The 20,984-nt window shown below is 49.3% G+C and overlaps 1 protein-coding gene across 6 annotated transcripts in view; it reads left to right on the top strand.

Moving 5' to 3' along the window:
• St6galnac3 (ST6 N-acetylgalactosaminide alpha-2,6-sialyltransferase 3) overlaps positions 1–20,984 on the top strand; it is a 498,643-nt gene that overhangs the window by 193,131 nt on the left and 284,528 nt on the right. For 3 of the 6 annotated variants that reach the window (XM_040751580.1, XM_040751581.1, XM_040751579.1), the window contains exons 1-3: positions 2,899–3,016; positions 13,046–13,172; positions 14,119–14,313. In XM_040751580.1, coding sequence (XP_040607514.1) covers positions 13,083–13,172; positions 14,119–14,313 — 285 coding nt within the window. In that variant the 5' untranslated portion in view covers positions 2,899–3,016; positions 13,046–13,082. Of the gene's footprint in view, positions 1–2,892; positions 3,017–13,045; positions 13,173–14,118; positions 14,314–20,984 lie in introns of those variants that run through there. The other 3 variants (XM_040751577.1, XM_040751582.1, XM_040751578.1) reach the window with 3 other exon arrangements.

The following is a 20,984-nucleotide window of genomic DNA, read 5'->3' on the forward strand; positions in this document are numbered from 1 at the left end:
CGACCGTGTTGAGAGGATTCTGAATCTGTGTTCCGTTCTGGGGGGGAAATGGTGCCGTGGCCGACTGGTGATGTCTGTCTGAGCAGAAGAGGAAAGCTGTGGCGTAGCTTGCCGAATTGGGGGATGATGGTGAATTGATAGCCATCGCCGTCAGATGTGTGGAACCTGCCTCGGCCGGACAAAGTGCTTTAGAGTCTCCTGGAGGGTAGGGGGCTCAGGCTAGATTCGTAGAGCAGATGACATCATCCTGAGGCTAAGGAACGAGTTTCCCAAGGGAGAAAAAGACAGGAAGAGGAAAAGATGTCCCGTGAGGAGCAGCTCTTGTGGGAACCAGGTATGGATTTAAGAAAGGGCGTTTGTGATGGTGCGCTCCCTGCCATTCTCTGTGTCCCCCTTGTCAAATTTACAACTGAGGAACCAGACTCAAACCAAGATGCCCAAGATCACGTACCTACTCCATAGAGGAGTCTTAATGCTCAGGTGGGGCTCATGGCAAGCTACTCAGAGGGCCTGCTGTGGCCCAGGAGGGAGAAGGAATAGGGTGGGAGTTTGGACTGCTGAATTTGAGTCGTCCTGAGACATCCAGCCTGAGACAAGACAAGAGAGCTTTGTAAAGAGCACATGGACCGACCTGGTGTGATAAAAACTGTCCGGCCCTGGCTGATGGCAGCCCTTGTGCAGTAAACTCTTGCCAAGCGGTGGGTATCTTCCCGCCTTCCTGCTGGAGCAGAGACATGCCGTAAGTGACACACGAATATGCTTTAAGTTGCGCAGGCAAACTCAAATTAATGTCAACGCAGCATTAAGTCCACACTCGATAACCAAACTGTCCTACTTGGAAATTGCAACTATCCTTAGGACGACACTACTCGCTATTACCACAGGACCCACGCTTGACTAAACTCTACTTGTGTTCTGGTGAAAGGCCATTTAATGTGCATGGGTCACTCTGCCAGGGTAACTTTGGTCTGCAAGAGGGTGGTGCGTATTCCCCAGGGATGCTTGGAGGCGCCAGCATTTATTTCCATGTGCAGGGATACGTGGGACATACCTGTTTGCCATGGTCAAAAGAGAGGGGGCTTCCCAGTTTTGTTTTCAAGCATCGTACTGATTACTTTTCTGCCTGCTGTGACAAAATACCCGCATGTAACGTGCATTCTTCCCACCAGCCTGGTCCCTGAGCCACATCAGTCCCAACTGAACGTGCAGGACACTATATTAATTATGCAGCCTTTGGCCGTTTGCTATGGTTTCTCATTGGCTAGCTCTGACTTAATCATTAACCCATAACTGCTATCTGAGTATTTCCATGTGGTCTTCTCTTACCGGAGAAAGGGTCCGGACCTCTTACTCCTCTCGAGTCTTACATGGTGACTGACTGTGCCTCTGTTTCCCAGAATCCTCCTCGATTCCTAGTCCCACCTATCTTGCTTCCCTATTGGCCAACAGTGCTTTATTCATCAACCCATAAGACACACATATACACAGAAGGACTTCCCCCATCTCCCGGACAAAGCAGTATACTGGGTTTATCTTGGCTCGTAGTTTGAGGGTGCAGGCCGTCATGGTAGAAAACACAAGCACATGGCCACATTGCTCCCGGCCAGGATGCACAGACTCGTGAATGCAGTGCTCGGCTTGCCATTTCCTTTTTATTTAGTCTGGGGCCCCAGCCTGTGGGATAGTGCAGTACAGTGTTGGGGTAAATCTTCCCATCCCAGGTCCTCTGTAAACCCCTCCCAGACATGCCCAGCGATTTTATCTTCTGGGTGATTCCACATGCTGTCGAGCAGATGAAAATACCAAGTATCACAGGGCACAGTATCAGCTCAGCATGAAGAAAATTCCCAGGCTACCAAAGGCTGCTTAACATCTGTAAATTCCAGAGTCTCGGGCAACTGCACGCACGTCCGTGTCTTCCTTTCCTCAGGGGACTGTGGTGTGACTTCTCTGGGTATGGGGTGAAGGATATCTCTCTTCCCTTAGAGAAGCGTGGTGGTGGTGGCGGTGGCGGTGGCGGTGGCGGTGGCGGCGGCAGCGGCAGCGGTGGTGGTGAGCTACAGCTACATCGTGGTGCTGCATTTTTGATCGATTGCTAAGGCGGCTCTCCAATTTACATACCCGTGGTTTAATAGTCAATGCCACGTTGCCGTGTTTCAGCTGGGAACCAAGTTAAAGTCTTTCAGATGGGAAGGGGGGGTGGCTGGTGTGGCACGCGGTCACCTGGGGCCCTTTGAAAAGCCTTGGTCGTTGAAATTATGCAAGAGTCTTCGTGAGAATCGGCTGCGGTTCATCTCTGCAGGAAGGGCTATTTTTCTTCTTTCTTTTTGGTCTTTCCAAAAGGCAGATTTACTTCCACACTGTTTCAGCTCTGAGAGAGACTGCCTGGCATGTCGGCCCTTCGTGGAGGTCTCTCCTCAGGCTTCATGACTGCTTTTCTTATTGTGCTCAGAGTAGCCTCATAAAAGCCCACCTCTGATTAGCACTGTCTTGTTGCTAGGAAGCACCCCAAAGGCCTATTTTATATTTAGTCACTCCTTTAAACTTTTTAGTAATCATCTTGGGTAGGCACTGTTATGGAATATTATTTTAACTAGGCAAAGATGTGCTACAATTGTTTATGCTGCAAAGTATTACTTTAACTGTGTAAAGGTGTGTCACTTTTTTTATGCTGTGGAATATTCCTTCAGCCGTGTAAAGGTGTGTTACATTTGTTAAAACTGCATTTGTTTAACGCTGTAAGGATGTGTGTTTAATTATGTAAACATGGGTTACATCTGTTTCACCTTGCCCTGCCTAAGGTATCTGATTGGTCTAATAAAGAGCTGAATGGCCAATAGCTAGGCAGAGAGAGGATGGGCGGGACTTCTGGGCAGAGAGAATAAATTGGAGGAGAACTCTAGGCTCCAGAAGAATGAGAGGAGGAGGAGGAGAGACAAGGGACCTATCCAGAGAAAGAAGCCAACCAGCTGCCAGCCAGCCATAGAGAAGTGAAAGCAAGATAAACAGGAAAAAGGTAATAAGCCCCAAAACAAAAAGCAGATAAAGAGGGAGCTGGGATTGACATGTGAAGCAAGCTTGTTTCTAATTTAAATAAAAATATTACATTGGAATTGTAGATAAAGGCTTTAAAATAAAAAAGTAGATAAAGAGAAACAGAGTAACTTAAGTTAAAAGAGCTAGCCAGACATGAGCCTAAGCTAAGCCAAGCATCCCAAACTAGTATGTTTCTGTGTCATGATTTGCAAGACAGATGGTGGCTTAAAGAAAGAGCCTGGTCCGAGGTTATTTGCTCCAATTTTGGATGGGAAAACGAACACAAGAAGCCTAAGCGGGGGGACGGGGGGGGAACGGGACGGGGACGGGGAGGGGGGGCAGGCGACGGACGGACGGATGGGAGGTGACCAAGGCTCTGTGTTGTAACTGCACCATCCTGAGTATGTAATGAGGTTCCCTCTGAAAAACTATTTCCTTCGTGAAGAGCTCTGGCTGTATTGCCTGATGCTCACTGGGCACAGAGCAAGCTACACCATCCTCTCCCCCAGGACCTGGAACGACCACCCTCGTTTGTACAGTATACTCTGTTTTCACCAATTGCGTCTCCCTGGGGGTAGAAGATTTTAGCTTCCAGTGCTTCTCCCAGATGGGAGTTCTGAGAAAAAACACATTCCCGTGAGCCCATTAGAGTGCTCCACGTGGAGGACGTTGCTCTGGGTGGGCAGTCTGCCACCGACAAGTCCCGTTTGCACGCTGGGCTGTCCTCGCTTCACTCTCTGTTCGCTGAAATGCTTCCCCCTCCCCACCATGCCCAGCTGCCACCGCACAGCGAGCTCCAGGTGACTGACGGGGGAGAGGAAGTGCTTGTGAATTTTCCCTGAGGGGGGGAAAAACCCATGTCCCCTCCTAATCCTGTCTGAATATACCAGATAGTAGTGTGGCTTTGTGTTTGTTGAGGAGACGATAGCATTCCCTCCCTCTGCCCTCCCTTCTCTCCTTCGCTCTTTCTCTCGGGTCCTCCCTGCTCAGTTGGAGGCCTTGTGCTTGCTTGGTGGGGCCTGTGAGAGGCATTCGTTGTTCCGAGGTCTCTCGAGTCCTCTGTGCACACCCAGGGGCAGAGTTCAAGGGCAGTCTTTCCTTTGGCCTCTTACCCCATCCCACCTGACCCTCGTTCACACACCAGGAGCCTGGGGTGACAAGAGGCCCTTACAGAGGGAGGTGTCTGAACCGAGCTGTGTCCGAGCTTGAGATGGGGGTGGCGGGAAGGGACAGGGTAGAGTGGTGGGTGGTACGGGCGTGAGCTAGGTGGTACCGGCGTGAGCTAGGCATCAAGACTGGAGATATGGAGGACAGGAAAAGGAGAGGAGGCTGTATCCATCCTTCTTTCTTCTGGACGGCAGGAAGTCGGATGAAGTGATGCATCTGCGCGTGCCTGGAAAGGTAAATTCTACACAGTGTGAGGTCGTGCGGTTTCAGGAAAAAAAAAAAAGAGGAGGCCCTAGTTGGTGACGGCATCCTTGTCGGAGGCACACATTTGTTTGTTTGGGTTTTTTTTTTTTTTTGATCGTTTTGATGGTTCTCAGCGGCACTTCTGCTGTGGTGATGCGTGGACCACGAGAACTGTGCTCATGCTCAGCTGGTGTGCTCTGAGCACCAAGAAAGTGTGCTTTGGATCCTAGGTGACGCTCATCCCATGCAGTGAAGAGTGAGCAGGTGTCTCCAGGAGACAGGTGTAGATAGTGAGGAGCAGAGGCTTAGTCACCTTCTTGGCCCCTATCTGGAAGCTACTCTCTCCCAGGGACACACAGAGAGGGGGCTTAGCCAGGGCTGAAGTGTGTCCTTCCATGTGTACAAGAGTTCGGTGGACAGAAAGAACCTTGTGGCCGTCTGCCTGAGCTTCTGGTGCTCTCCCAGTTAGTTGAATGTCTGTGTGTCTCTGCCTAGCCACAGCTCAAGCCTTTGCTCTTGGGAGTCTTCTCTCTCATACTCGACACGTGTACCATGCTAATACTTGCTAGCGGGCAAACACTGAGGAGGACGAAGAGGGAGGACCGTGAGTTCAAGGCGGGCTGGGCTGTACCTCGCTGGGATGCAGCCTTGGTTGGTAGAGTGCTTGCCTGGTGAGCAGGAAGCCTCATGAGGCTGAGCGTGGAGGTGTATGCCTGTGATCTCATCGCACAGGGAGTCGGGGCAGAAGTACTGACAGGAACTTAGTGCTGTCCTCAGCTGTGTAGTGATAACTGAAATAGCGTCTTGTGAACGTGACAAGGGCTTTGCAAATTCACAGACCTTGTGGCAGCCAACAAGATCAAGACAGTGAACATTTGGAGGGGGCGCCGGGGGGGTGGGGATGCGCGGGGGGGGTGGGGATGCGCGGGGGGGATGCGCCGGGGGGTGGGGATGCGCGGGGGGGGTTGGGGATGCGCCGGAGGGGGGATGCGCCGGAGGGGGGATGCGCCGGAGGGGGGGGGGATGCGCCGGAGGGGGGATGCGCCGGAGGGGGGGGGATGCGCCGGAGGGGGGGGGATGCGCCGGAGGGGGATGGCAGAGGTGCTCACAGGGCCCTACCCCTGGTGGAGAGCTATTGGATGCTGAAGGTTTCCAGGGACAGACAGTTGGTTTTCTTTAAGGATATGGCTTCACATGGTTGGCCATGTTCCAGCGGATGGGTCTGTATCCGTGCGAATTTATACTTCATCAGTTGTGCTCTGTGGGCATAAAGAAAAAGAAGAGGATGTGAAATTGGGAGGAGTTTGTAGGGAGTAGGGGGCAAGATCTGTTAAAAATATTTCATATATGTATACACAAACACACACACACACACACACACAAAAGAATTGTTTGAAAAACCTAAAGGTGTTTTCCTCCAAAGGGGAAGGAAATGAAGAAAACATACATGTGTATTAGCAGCTGTGGGAATTTTCCACTGTGGGTTGAGCTCGGGTCAGAAGGATGTGTGTGTACTCTCGGTACCTTTAGCTCCTCAGTAGGTTTGGTACATTCTAGCCCACCGGAAGCCTCCTTTTGTAAACCCAGACAACGCCAGACTTCTGGGGAAAGCGGTGGCCACATATGTTTTGCCCTCTAGGGCTTGTTGTCTCCACAGAACAGTTAATGAGGGTGGGGCCCTTGAACTCTCTGTGGCCCTGGGTTTGGGCTTCTGTATGTGGAATTTCTACTGACTCAGTCTGCCTCAGGTAGTGATATACTGACAAGCATCCCAAACTCTTAACAGGAGTATGGGGGGTGGGAGGTGGGGGGTGGGAGGTGGGGGGTGGGAGGTGGGGGGTGGGAGGTGGGGGGTGGGAGGTGGGGGGTGGGAGGTGGGGGTGGGAGGTGGGGGGAGACGGGGGGAGACGGGGGGGATGGGAGGCGGGGGATGGGAGGCGGGGGATGGGAGGCGGGGGATGGGAGGCGGGGTTTTACTGGCCGGAATGGATGAGTTGTTTCTTTTAGCCCCGCCCCCTCTTGTCTTCGTTGAGATGTGAAGTAACAGATTTTCACTGACCGATTTCATGGAGACCATTTTGGTTGATGGCTTTCCATCGTCTTCCTCATCTTCCCGTTACCCTCCCCCCACCCCGTTTCCCCTGTCCCCACCCCTCCTGGTTCCAGACTTCCTCCTTCCCTCCTCACCTGCTTGTCCTGGAGCCTCTTCCCCGTCTCATGGACCCTTGGCAGTTTCCCAGCTTATACACCCTCACGCACTGCCCCCCACACACACTAGCATAACCTTTAGAGGCTGGGATCTGCACAGGAGAGCGAGTATGCAATGTTTGTCTTCCTGAGCACTCATTTCCCCTGCAAATTTCATAATTTTGTGTTCTTTATGGCGGAATAAAATTCCAGTCTGTATATGTACTACGTTTTCATTATCCATTCATGTGCTCAAGTATATTTTATTTGTATGTAACTGCCAAGCAATTTGCCTTCTAGCGGGGTCCTAAATAAGTAAAACAGTTATGGGGTTGTGGAGCTGAGGAGTGAGTCCATACCCATCCCACCGTAGGGTCCTGCGAGTCCCTCCAATAAGACAAAGGGTGCCCATTGTCTGCTAGAACAAGAGGGTTACTTTCTTTATTTTCCCTCCCAGCTACCCAAGACTCCCTTGTAGCTGTCTTTGTGATGCTGGGAATAAAGCCAGATTTAGGGGAAAGGGATTAAATGTGTCCACAATTGCTGATCTCAAAGTAAGTATAATTACTATGCTTCATGTCAGTCCCTTAGTTTTCTATATGAATTAGAGTTTCGGTTGATTGATGCTATGTTTCAGAACCTACTTAGGGCTGGTACCAGCTCTGAACATTTCGGAACCAGTTCTCTGAGAGCATTCTTACTGTCCCTCAGCGACACCGCCTCCAGAGGGAGCGTTCTAGATCCAAGCCTCGCCCTGTCTGTCTGTCTGTCTGTCTGTCTGTCTGTCTCGTGCTCTGACCCCAGCGGGTTGCGCAGTTGCCCTGCAGACACCTTAACCTGCTGCACAACATCCTTGACACCCTTGCTGACGCCAGTGCCCCTCCTCTCCCACCATCCTTAAAATTGTTCTCAAAATCGATTCTTTTTTCTCAAATTGCTTTTGTGGGAGCCGGAGAGATGGCTCAGTGATTAAGAGCTCACCACTGTGGCAGAGGACCCGTGTTTGATTCCCAGCACTGGAATGGTGACTCACAACTGCCCATTACTTCGGTTCCAGGGAATCTTAGCACCCTCTTCTGGCCTCTGTAGGGTGACTCCTGCACATACGTGGTCCACAAAACCTCCGTGCATGCACGCGTACATATAAATAAGTAGATTTTTTTGGGGTGTAGGTGTCGTTATGTGTGCATGTTCACATAGGTGTTGGTTCATGTGTAGCAAGTGTGCACGCTACACACACATATGAAAGACAAAGACCAACTCTGGGTGGCCTTCCTCTAGAGCTACCATATTGCTGTGTGGGAAGTGTGCCCATGTGTAGGTGTGTGTGTGTGTTATATATGTTTGCAAATGGAGTTCTTAATTGGTCTAAATAACGAATACCCCGAGCCGGGTATATATAAAGGAAAATGCTGAGAGACCAAAGAGGAGGAGCAAGGCAATGCCACCTTTATCTCATTAGCTTCCCAGAGAGAGAGAGACAGAGAGAGTTTCCGCTTATATCCTCTCTCTGCCCAGCCGTTTCACGTCCTCTCTCTGCCAAGCTGTATCACTTCCTGTCTGTGTAGACCTCTGTGGTTAGCTAGTGGCAAGCCCCATCCTCTGATCTCCAGACAGGCTTTATTTGTAGAAGCAAGATATGTTTGTAGTCCTGTGAGTATGTATGTAGAGGTCTACATCTGATGTCTTCCCTCTGTAGGTTTCATCTTATTTTTTTTTGAGACAGGATCTCTCTCTGAGCTCCAGGGATACTACTGTCTCTACCCTGCCCCCTGCCCCTTCGCTGGGGTTATGGTGCCATTATGCCCAGCTTTTCCTGTGTGTTCTGGGAATCTGTCTCCGGTCTCCATGCTTACATAGCATGTAGTTTACCAGCTGAGACATCTCTCCAAAAGCCCCCTCCATTCCTTCCGAGACTGGTTCTGTCACTGGGACATGAGATGCTGATTTGGCCCTTTATCTCACTAGAGCTTGGATTACAAAGGTCAGGTCCCTATGCTCAACTTTCCATGCATTTGCAGGGGATCAAACTCGGCACCCTCCCACATTTGCAAAGCAAAGAGTAAACATATGCACCTGCTTTCCCAGCCCTGAATCTTTTAATATATTCCACATCAGCCTCTGAGATTCTCACTCACTGTATAACTTCCTGCGCTGGTCTTGCCTGCCCTTCACGACTCTCCTGTTGATAAGGTCAGCGATTCCATCCACCGCCGTGCACCCTCAGGCTGCCCTTGATGCTCTACCGCCTGTTTCACGGTCTGAAGTTGGCTGAGGGTCTTGTTCTCACCAGGACATTCCACGTTTTCATTGCCGCTTTCCTGACTGCTTCCCAACAAAAACTGAGTGAGGTTCCCCCTCAGAGGTCACTGTCTCGTCGTAAGTGGGATCTAAACAGACTGTTGACTCAACAGATAAAGTAAAACGGAAGGTTTTGCTAACACACTGAGCGTTGCTAAGTCATCTTCCTGCAAATGGCCTGAAGCTTTATTCATCAGGAAGCTGATTTGGAGCTGGACAACGGTGAAAAATCAGGCTGCGAGGTGACTGAACACTCACAGAAAATACGATTGCCATTGCATTTTAAAAGAATCGTTAGGTAAACTTCAGCATATGAAGAAAAATGAGCACTCTTCCTGAAATGCAACTATTTTCAGTCATCGAGTAGTATTATTTAAACAGAAAAACATGCCTTCTCTTGGGTTGTCATTTATGAAGGAGTGGACCTAAAAAAAAAAGAGCAGCTGACTGGGCTAATAAAGTCCGTACTACATGGCGAATGGTTAGTTCTGTGAAGGAAAAATAAAAGCATCACTTAATATGTCTTGTGAGTTCAGTAGGTGCCCAGACCTCTGAGGCTCTGTTCTTTCCCTCCGTCATGAACTTTCCAAGGAGTCTACTTTGAAATAGACATTTCTCCTACAAAGTCTGATACGTTAATATTCCAGAGGGGGGGGGGAGAGGGAGTGTGTCACATTTTGTGATGTAGATTTTTGAAGTTCGAAGGGGATTAAATTCTAAATGTCTCGGCTGCTGAAGGCCCCTCCAGACTTCGCCCAAATGAGGAACAAGGAAGGAATGAACTTTGCCTAAAGCAGTTCATGAGAACTACTTGGGCACAGTGGCATCCTCTTGTGCTGGTGAGGATAAGTTGCCCCCAAGTAATTCAAGGGCTTGCAGCTGCTTAGAATATGGAGAACGATGTCTCTAGTCTTTGTCAAGCTTTTCACATGTCCTAATGAGTGCTCGCCCACTAGCTTAATTAAAACCCATCACTTCTCCAACAGTTAGGAGCTGACAAGCTGGGTCTGTTGGTAAAGTGCTCGCTCTGAGCATCCACACCTGAGTTTGGTCCCCAGAAGCCATGTCAAAAGCAAGATGGCATAGCACGAGCCTCTCATACCAGTCCTGGGGAGACACTGCAGAGATGGGGGCACTCTGGGGCTCGTGGCTAGGAAGCCCAGCTGAATTAGTGAGCTCTGCATTCAGTGAGAGACCTCATCTCATAAAAGTGGGGAGTTATTAGGTAAGATGTCCAGTGTGACCTCTGGCTTCTGTGTGCACACACACACGATCGCATTGTGTGACCTCTGGCTTCTGTGTGCACTCACACACAATTGCATTGTGTGACCTCTGGCTTCTGTGTGCACACACACACAATTACATTGTGTGACCTCTGGCTTCCAGCTGCATGCATGCATACAGTCATGCACACACACCAAAGAATTTAACAGCTGACAGTTACAACCTAACAATCACCTTCCGCTTTTGAAGAGTTCCTTGCTGCCTGACTGCTCAGTTTTCCGTGTACCCAGCCTTAGAGGAATGGTCGTTTTTATGTTCTGTGCGTCACGAAACGTCTGTTGACCCAAGCCTTTCACACCATCCACTGATAAGTACTCAACCTTTGTTTGCTCAAGTGTAATTGGCGGTTGTTTTTTTTTAACCTTAAAGCTGTTCTGACGGCTTCTTCTGCCACACCGCTGTTGGTGAAACTGATCCGAGTGTGGATCGCCTCGACATGGTGACTAGCGCGTGGCAACTGTGGGACAAATTGTTTATGATGTTTAGCATCATCTCCCATCGTGGTGTACATAGCAGCCTTCTTATCAAATGACCTGAAGGTTCTGACAAATAGTGGCCCAGCCTCTGCTCTTCCCCGTGGCTGGAAAGCTCATAGTGTGTCTCCCTCTCCCCCATCCACAGGGACCCTGTTTGGATGCTGTCGACTCAGACAGGCAAGGCCAGAACTTGTCCCTCCTTAAGAACAGTAGACCTCCCTTCTCTGGGCTCCTTAGTGGCCTTGTCTGACACACACCGTCTTATTGTCCACCTTCCTTGCTAGCTCTGGTGACACTTTGGAGCCTATTCTGCCTGGTTGGTTTCCTTTTCTCTCCCAGAACCTTCCCTCGTCTACAGTGGGCATGATCTCCGAGGCGTGGCTACATCTGTGTGTGTGTGTGTGGTGTCCTCTACGTGTGTGTGTGGTGTCCTGTGTGTTGGTGCTCAGTTCACTGCCCCATGTGTCAGAGCGCCTAAGCCGTGGTCTTGTCTGGGGCCGTGGGCATGGCAGAGGTGACCGCTGGAGAACACATGTTTGCATCAGGCCGTGCTGTCCTTGCCTTGCAGAGCTGAGGCCCCCGCCTTTCTCTAGTGAAGTTTCAGTATGCTCTGGGTCTGCGCTGTGAGTTGCTTTCATGCCAAACAAGAGTGGTGTTGCATTAGACAGAGGGAGAAAGAACCTGCTCACCATAACAGAGTGGGGGGGGGCGCTGGAGGTCTGCACTATGGAAAGGGTAGCCCTGGCCACTGGGACCACAGTTCCAAGTGCAGCACAGAGGGGGAGGTACCTGCTTCCCACTCCGCAGCCAGCCCCCTCTTTACTCGTAGCCACAGGAGGCAGACACGGATTCCAGGGGCACAGGCTCTTGCTGCTGTGACTTCATCCTATTTCGAGAGGCTTCCCCTTGGAAGCAGATTGGTTTACTTTCGTCTCCTGTGTATGCATTTCGTATGTGTAGCTGCTGTGCTGTTGTGAATGGAGGCTTGGCAAGGGCCCTCAATGCCTCTGCCCCCCCGGGCCCTTAGACATGCAAGTTGGGCAGCTAAGAGAAGCACAGAGCCTTGCTGGGCTCGGGAGTAGACCAATGCACAGGTCACATCTGGGAGTCCTCCAGAGTGGCTGCTGGTTTGGATGGTGACCGAGAGAGAGAGGTGTTCCTTCCCCCTCACTTAATGGGTGGCTGGCCTTTTGGGTTTTAGTTGGCCGTCTCTTCTGGCCCCTTTATACTCAAGATCCATCACCTCATTTAGGCTGTGGCTGGGCCACGTGGCAGGGTTGCGGACATAATGATTCCTCAGGAGAGTGAATTAAAGTGTTTCTTCATGATTAGAAGAAGGTTAAACGAGGTAAGGCTGTGGTGGTTAGTGGAGGGGGGTAAGGGGTGCTGAGGAGGCAGAGCTTGGGGTAGGGGACGACTCTCGGGTGATTAGGAAATTAGGCTGGCTGGATGGAGGGATGTGGATTTTACAAATTGCAGGAGCTGAGACATGATGGTGGCTACTGATGCTGGCTCTGTCTGCTGCCTGGATTGAGCTGTGACCCAGGGTGTAGGTAGCATGGCTGTTCTGAGGTGTCTTTTCTCCCTTGAGAAGTTCTTGAGCTAATCACATCAGGAAGTAACAGGTCGCAAGCCCAGCTGTGGTGATGACGGATGGCCAGTCATCCTCAGAAACTCTGGCTGCCCTTCGGCTTGGAGCCGGCTCAGAGGTCAAGCCCAGTTTGGGGCCAGCAGGGGTGTGATGTAGCAGCTCTTCCATGGTTCTGTTCTGTGTCTGATCTGGTGTTGACTTTCCCTCTGACTCCATGGCTACTGAACTTCTGGTCCACAGAGAAGAGCTCCCAGAGAGCCAAGGGCTCTACCTTCTGGCTCCCTGGGTAAGTTACTGCAGCTTGCTGGTTTCCTCAGGATTCCCTGTACCACTGGTGCTGTCTCAAGGTCAGCTCTGAGGCTTACGTCTGCCCCTTCCGTCTAAACTGAGGATCCTGAGTCTTGCTCACTATTTACCCCCACCGTTGCAGTTTCCACCCTTGGTTTGCAAGACCTGGACCAAAAAGGCCGGTGTCCTCTCATTTCTCTCTCCTCCCCGTTACAAAGTACCACCACCCATGTTGGATTTCGACACAGCTTTCATCTTTAGAAAAATCCCAACAAGTGAACGACAGCAACAAAAGTCCACATTGGTTTTTGCTGTCTCCCAGACTCAGGGCGCACACGCAGCGTGGTGCCCAGGGTGGCCCAACATAGCTAATCCCTTGTGCCTGCAGCTTTCCATCTGCACACAGAGAGAGACTGGTTGGCTCCCACAGGGAGCCCATGCTTGTGTCCCCTTGCCTGCTTCTTCCATCTAGAAAGATCTGCTTACGCAGCGCCCCTACCAACCGGAACATGTGTCGCGTCAAGCCCCACATCAAGTATGCACCACCGCCGTTTCTCACCCCAGCCAGACGCAGTCGCCCCAACTTTTCTCCCTTTGAAGTATGTATTCAGGGGGATGGTTCTTAGGCTGCTGTGGTACAGCCTTCGCTCTTCCGGTGCTTAACGTTTCCAGTTTGCGTTGTGCATGGGAGAGAGTTTTCTGTTGATGGAACCTTCTGGATGCAGACCCAGAAGCTTAAGGCGGGAGGAAGCTGGGTCATACGGGATGTGAGGGAGTCATGCGTTTCCTTTAAGTGTCCGCTGCGTTCCGTGTACGATTTGAGGTGAGAAACTGTGCAGAGGGCACGGACGCAGAGAGCCCCCGTGACAAGCACAGCCAATGGCTTCAGGAATTGAGAAGCATGTGGTGGGAAAAGAAATTACACTGTAGGAAATGTAAAAGAGCCTTCACAGCAGCAGTCCTCAACCTTGTGGGCTTGTGACCCCTCTTGAGGGTCGGCTGACCCCCTTCGGAGGTTGTATATCAGGCATTTATTTACATTATGATTCAGAACAGTCGCAGAATCACAGTGATGTTGCATCAGTGAGAATGACCTTTAGTTGGGGGCCACCAACATGGGGGACTGTGTTGTGTTGCAGATTAGGAAGGTGCAGAGCACCCCCCTTTAAAGCAAAGGGAGCCGATGAGAGTCTGGCAGGCTGGTGGTGGGGGAGGGAAGCCGAGGGATGGAGAAAGGCCTCCTGTGGTTGGACATGCTGGCAGGAAGAGGGAGGCAGGCTCTGAGAGTGTAAGTGTCTGCCGCCTGCTCACTAATTGATGGCTCAGTTTCTGCTCCAATGGAGATACACCCTGAAAGACAGAACCCTTGATTCTTCTGAGAGAGAAACCGATAGCCACCTCCACCCCACCCCTACCCCCACCTCCATCCCCACCCCCATCCCTGCCCCACCCAACCCCTCCCCTGCCCCGCCCTACCCCACCCTGTGGCTGCTGCTAGTTGAGGGTCATTCACTGTCCCCCGCTTTGTCCCCCACTGTTTTGCAGAGGAAGTCTGTGCTCGCGGTGAGCCTCACAGCCCTGTGCCTCGTGCTGCTAGCCATGCGCCTCATCACTGACATGAATTTCCCTTCGCTGCTGAGCTGCTTTGGACAGCCTGAGACCAAGTGGATCCCATTGTCCTACTCTTCTAGGCAGCCTCTTCGAACTCACTACGGATACATAAACGTGAGGACCCAAGAGGTAAGACCTGAGAGGGTTGCCTGGGAGAGTATCCATGGCAACTGTTTTCCAGTTAGGAGCAAGATGGCTTCCGAGTCATCACATTTACACGTTTCTGTCCCACCGGGATCCTTTGGGTCCCTGACAACATTTTCTGTTTTCCTATTCTCAGACACTTCTGACACATGTCTGAAATGCTTCACCCCATCCCACATCAAACCTCTAAATCACTGGCTTCCTAGGGAGCTGTGGAGGCAATTACCTGTTTTCCTGGTGGTGTGAAGCTTAACATACATGTCTTTCCATTTAATTGCTCTGATCAGTGGCCGACGGCTGGAGGGCTGGCTGGCTTTATTTCCTGTAGGTCACCTGTTGGGGACAGCTCTTTACAGAATTTGAGAAAAGCATTTGTCCCTTTATAACTCTGTCGTCCTTAGACCTAGAGCTAAAAAAAAAAAAAGGAAAGAAAAAGACCAAACTGAATTTTAACATTCGCAGTGGCTGCAGAGATAATGGGATTCAACACTTTTATAAATCTTCCTGGCCAGTTGGTGTCCCAGGTGAGCGTGGCTGGATATTGACAGCTAGGAAGAGTATACCAGGCTAAAAGGGTGTGTGTGTGTGGGGGCACTTTTAGGATGAGCTCCTCAGGCACTGTGTGCACTTTTCATTTTGACAGTGAGACAAAGGAGTTCTCTGATCTAGAGCTTACAGCTTTGGATAGGCTGATTGACCAGGAGCCCAGTAACACACCTGTTTCTGCCTCCCCAGTGCTGGGATCACAAGCACATGCTACCACATCAACTTTTATCTATCTATCTATCTATCTATCTATCTATCTATCTATCTATCCATCCATCTATATGTTTATTTATTCCTGTTTGAGGATCTCATGCATGTATGTGTCTTGATCGTACCACTCTGACTTCACGAACACTTCTTTTGCAAACCCACCGAATACTATCGGCTTGATCACGTGTGTGTGCCAAGGCCTCCGTGAATTCTAAGTGCGACGGCCCCCGCTATGTGCAGAGAGCACCTTCACAGCAGTCCCCAGGACTTTAACTGACGTGCTCATGCTCACAGGGAAAAGAAGTACTTGCTGGTCAAGCCAAATCCCCCAGACTTACCTTTAGAGTTCAGTCTCATAAAGTACAGAAGGGGAAAAAAAAGACCCTCAAACATGACGGGAATCGCACAGAGGTAGTGAGACTATTTCCACAGTCGTTTCCGTGGGGACTGGGTACATGGGAGGTGCATTGGTGTGGATGCAAAGCCCAGGCCTGTTTGAAGACCTTGGTGACAAAGGCACAGTCCCTCGGGTGTCACACCACCGAGGAGAATTTGGGGAGCAAGGTCCTGCTGGAGGGCTCTTGGTAAACACCCTGGACAGGGGGTGCCAGGCATCTCTTCTGTGGCCAGTGGCATGCCTGGGCTGGCGCCCTCCGTTCATTTACTCTTCCAACATCGTATTTGTATCTCCCGGATTTACAGACTGTTTATTAGACCTTTATAGTTGAGGGGAGGCACCATTAATAATGTATAAATTCCCCCAGAGTCTTGCTTGATGTAGATCCTCTAATTGGTTTTAAATTAACTTTTGGAAGTCTCTTGCCTGGATTTGCCCAGTGCCCTGATAAATTGATTACCTGTATAAAAATGTGCCTTTTAGAGAGGAGCTCGCCTCTCTTGTCTCGGGTTACTTTTATGTCTCACTGTCACTTAATATCCTATAGTTCTGCAGTATTTGTTAATCATGTCACAAGTGCCTGTCACAGGCTGAAAATGGAACACATGGATGAAAGTGTCTCATGAATTTATGCTTAGGAGAAATGTACCACTGAGTAGTAAAGCCCTTGGATTTGTCTTAGTATTTGGGAAGCAAGTTTAGGAGTAGTCCCAGCCACTCCCTGCCCCCACTCCCACGATGGACTGTGCCCTCTCAAACCATGAGCCCAAATAAACCCTTCTTCCCTGAAGTGTCATATTTACAGGCGTTTGGTCATAGCTATGGGAATAGTAACTAACACAGTCCTCCAGGTAAAATTATAATAAGTTTATTATGCTTTCCTCAGGTTAACCTGTGCATTGATGTGACTGTTGCTTGTGTCCCTTTATGAAGAGCAACAAAGGGAGTGGCTTCCTTTTCTGTACCTTAGGGGGGTCATGACTTGAGGCTCTCGGAGCGTTGATTCAATTACCTGTTGCTCAGTTCTGTGACTTTGGTTGGGAAGGTCTTCTCATCCTCTCTTGTACTCAGGGAAAGACTGCGCAGAGGATATTATTTAGAAGGAACCAGTGCATGACCTCGAGGGGGTGACAGGGGATCACAGAGGGTGGGGGAGAGGTGCTGTCTTGGAGATCACATAGGCGGATGGAAGGCCGCTGCCTCTTCATAACCTTCCTGTCTAGCCTAGAGCTTTGCTTCTTGCTCTCTGAAGAGTTTATTGAAGGCAGTAAAGCAACCCTCCCTGCACGACCATGAAAAGCAGAATGGACCGCAGTAGGGTGCCCTCTCCTCGCCTCTCCTCCATCTCCAAACCAATGCGAGCTCGGGTTCCTACTGCTGAGTGAGAGAGAACAGAGATGTGGAATCAACACCGCTGACACGGGGTGAGGGCTGAATTCCCAGCATCTCTGCTGGTCCTTGAAGCTGGAGTCCTCACCACCACTGTGACTGAGCTGACGGCTGCCACTCTTGATAGCACCTGTAGGACCTGCAAGGGCGTGCGTGGACTTTGCAGCACGTGCTGTGTCTCATGGCGGACCCGTAACTTCTCAGGCTTCCCCTACTGTCTCTTCATTATCCATACAGCAATCCCTTTATTTATTTATTTATTTATTTATTTATTTATTGTGGCAGAAGGGTTTATTTCAGCTTAAACTTCCAGATCACAGTCCTTTATTGAGACAGGACAGGAACTCGAGCCAGAGTTGAAGTTGAAGCCATTGAGGCACACTGAGTGCTGGCTGGCCCTTCCAGCTTGCTCAGCCAGCCAAGGATGGGTGCGGCCCACGCTCTCTTAGTCATCAATCAGGAATCTTGTTCGGAGAGAGCCACAGGCCAATTGATCTGGGCCAGTCTTGGATTGGGTTCCCTCTTCTTAGGTAGTTCTGTCGGTTGACAATAAAAACCAACCGGCATGACCCACTCCTCTTTGTCAGCTTGACAAACATGCACGTCACCATTAAAACATAACGGTTTCCTTCCTCATCTGTCACCAAGATCTCATTTTATATCATGATATCATGATATAAAATACGATAGAACTTTAAATGCCCCATAGTATTTTCAAAATTCCAACATGTACATATTTTTTTTTATCAAGAGTAAGCACAAAGTACCATTCTGTGGCATTAAGGCAGGGTTGACCATGTTATAACTCACGATGGTCATGGTTTTAAAAATCATGTCATCCACGGGGATTTAAAGAAGACACACCTTTACGCCTGGCATCATCCTGTAAATGGTGTTGCTTTCTAGGAGTTTGTGTCAAATTATTAGTTGTAGCAGATAGGGCAGCATGAAGATTTGGTTCCAGGCATCACTGTTCCTCCTCGTGTCGGTCACCATAAATGAAGGGGAAAGAGAGGAGTTAACTTTGGGCTGGGTTCCCGTCTTAGTTTCCTACCCTTGGCTTGGTCACTGTCGTGAAGTGATGCATTGTGAAGGCATTGCTGAGGGCAAGCCACCTGTAGATCATTTGCATTTGAGTACTAGAGAATTAGGCGCTGATGAGTGAGAGGAGGCTGCAGCTAGACATTTCTGGTGACCGGTTTCATGGCAGCTGTCTCCCCCAGATCTGGTAGAACCAGAAAGTGCTAGAATTGAGGAGAATGCCGGTGTTTGGAAGCGTACTCCTCCTTTCCCTCGATGTTTAGGGAGAAGTCCTGGCATCCAGAATGCAGAGTCAAGGATAGAACTGTTTTTTTTTTTCAGGCTCCTAACAATGTATCTAGACTGAAGTGCATCTAGACTTGATAACAATGTATCTAGACTTGAAGTTCCCCTTCAAAAACCGGGAAGCTTAGAAAGCCTTAAGTAGACAAAATACGAATACCTCCTCATCAGTTCCTATGACAGGCAGGCCACACTAGTCTAATTATAGATGCACATAACATATTGATGTTGCAATAGAATTTCCTAAATTGTGGTTATTATAACAATTAAGGAACAAAGCTGACTTTCTTGGCAAATAAAAGAACAGGCTCACCACATTCAAATAAACGAGCACTTGTAACTAAGACTAGCATGAATGGGTTTTTTATGTCTGGGTATATAGGCTTTAGATTTTACAGAAGTATATGGAGAGCAATTATATGCAGATGGATGCTCCCAAAATTTTAAACTGATCAACTTAATTGTTAACTAAATTTTGGATATTCCCATTTGTGTAATTATAAAGAAAAAGAAATTGCAACTCTTAAGTTGCCTTACAGAAAGAAACAAATTAATGTATAATAAAAGTTACTTGTTTGACATGTGCACATTGTAGTTGTCATTTCAAACATGACATCATTTTTCTAAGGACTTGAGGGCATCTCTCTGTTGAGCAGAGGAGGGATGATTTTATTTCTTTCAGGCAGGCTGTGCGATAGCAACCCTCAGTCAAAAAACAAATGTCAAGGCAATGTTAAGACTAAATGCAAAAGAGAGGGTTGACATCACCAGGGGTTGAGGCAATTCCAGGGTGGTTTTGTGGCATAGGAGACTGTCCACTTGACACACTCTACACTCGCCAGTGAAGAGAGTCCAGTGAGAGGGACTGTCAAGGCTTGGTGGTGGGTGGCCATGCCTGTTTCCTGTTAGGTTAATTCAAATGGGAAGAACCATGCCTGTATGTGGGCAGCACCCTTTCGTTTGGCTGGGCTCTGCCACTCCCCCTCCTCCCCATCCTCCTCCCCCTTCTCCTCCACTCTTAACTGGGACACAGTGTGACCAGCTGGGTTTTTTTTTTTGTTTTGTTTTTGGTTTTTCGAGACAGGGTTTCTCTGTGGCTTTGGAGGCTGTCCTGGAACTCGCTCTGTAGACCAGGCTGGTCTCGAACTTACAGAGATCTGCCTGCCTCTGCCTCCCGAGTGCTGGGATTAAAGGTGTGCACCACCAACGCCCGGCATGACCAGCTGTTTTAAGCTCTTACAGCCTTGACTCCTTTGCCACAATAAACCCGTTCCCCCGAGTGATGGGGGATGTCCTTCTGTATATCTGTTTCTCTTATTGGTTGATGACTAAAACACTGGTTGGCCAGTATAGGAAGGAAGATAGGCAGGGCTAGGAGATGAGAATTCTTGAGTGGGGGCGGGGGGGGAGAGGCAGAGCTTTGCCGTGAGAGGACAGCCATGTGGAGACCTGGAAACTAGGACAGGCCAGGCGTTCTCTGGTAAGATAAGGCCTTGCAGAAATACATAGATAAGTAGTTATGGGGTGGTGATTAAGACGGAGCTAGCCAATAAGAAGCCCTAGGCATCAGCCAAACAGTTTATAAATTAATATAAGTCTGTGTGTGTATGTTTGGGGGGGTAATTGGCTTTGGGACCAGGCAGGAAAGGAACCTCTGTCTTCACCCAAGTTGCTTTTGTCAGGGTGTTTTATCCCAGAAATGGAGATGGATCTAAGGCCGGGTAGTCAGAATATGGGTGGAATAGGTGGAGAATATGGAGAATCCAGGAAAAGAACAGGTGCGGAAGAAATTGCGTCTTCTGCTGTCAACCCCCACCCTCTGTTTCAGTGAGCAAGGTGCCACTCCCCAAACTCCAGGGAGCTCTGATGTCTGCATGGTCAAGTTGCCTTGTACATTCTATGGCTCTGGTTCCCTTCCACCAGTCCACTCCTTTCCATTCTAATCTCTGTGCCCACCATTGATTGGCTGCTGCTCTGGCTTGGAGTGCCTTCACCTTGACCCCCCGCAAACCACGTAGGCTGCCCCTCTTAATCATGCTCCATTCTGTTGCCCTCACAGGGACCCAGCACCCCATGTCAAGGGTTTCAGAGGGCATTCATGATGCTATGATACTCCAGAGATGGAAATTCAACACACATGGGGTAGCTCCAGGGCTGATTTGGTTAGTGTCCAACATGCTCTGTATAGTAGCAGAAATATAGACTTTGTTATATAGTCACACAGATGACAGAAAATGGAAAAATGCACTCGTTATGATGATGTAGGATGTGAATGAGATCCTTGGAAAGGGTACTTGTGAGCTGTGATACATACAGATGGAAAATACACACATGCAGAGGAAAAAGTATACATACATCCATACTCACAAAACTGTATTAATGTGCATTACATGCATGTGTGCAATATACACATGGACCTGTGTTTGCATAATGATTTCTACTTTCCTAAATACAAGCATGCACCAGAGAATGCCCATACACTCTACATTATGTAAGAAAATGGTTAATTCATATGTTAGCCTGTTGGGTGTAGATAGTGCCTCATAAGCCTGTCTACTCTATACTTACCCTTTATTGTGGTCAGCTCTCCCTACTGCCACAAAGTCAGATTAGTACTAGAAAATGAAGAAACTGAACAAGAATACAGGCCCAAGGCCCAAGAAGAGCCATCCTGAATCATTCTCAGAGATTCACTGTATTTTTCTTGTCACACTGTTCACAAGAACTCTTTTTTTTTCCCCTTGGGTTGGTAGAGTATTTGGGACATGATTCTCTGGGTGCCCTGTCATAT

This window comes from Mesocricetus auratus, unplaced genomic scaffold (genome assembly GCF_017639785.1).
Source record: "Mesocricetus auratus isolate SY011 unplaced genomic scaffold, BCM_Maur_2.0 Super-Scaffold_100009, whole genome shotgun sequence".
Taxonomy (NCBI): Eukaryota; Metazoa; Chordata; class Mammalia; order Rodentia; family Cricetidae; genus Mesocricetus; species Mesocricetus auratus.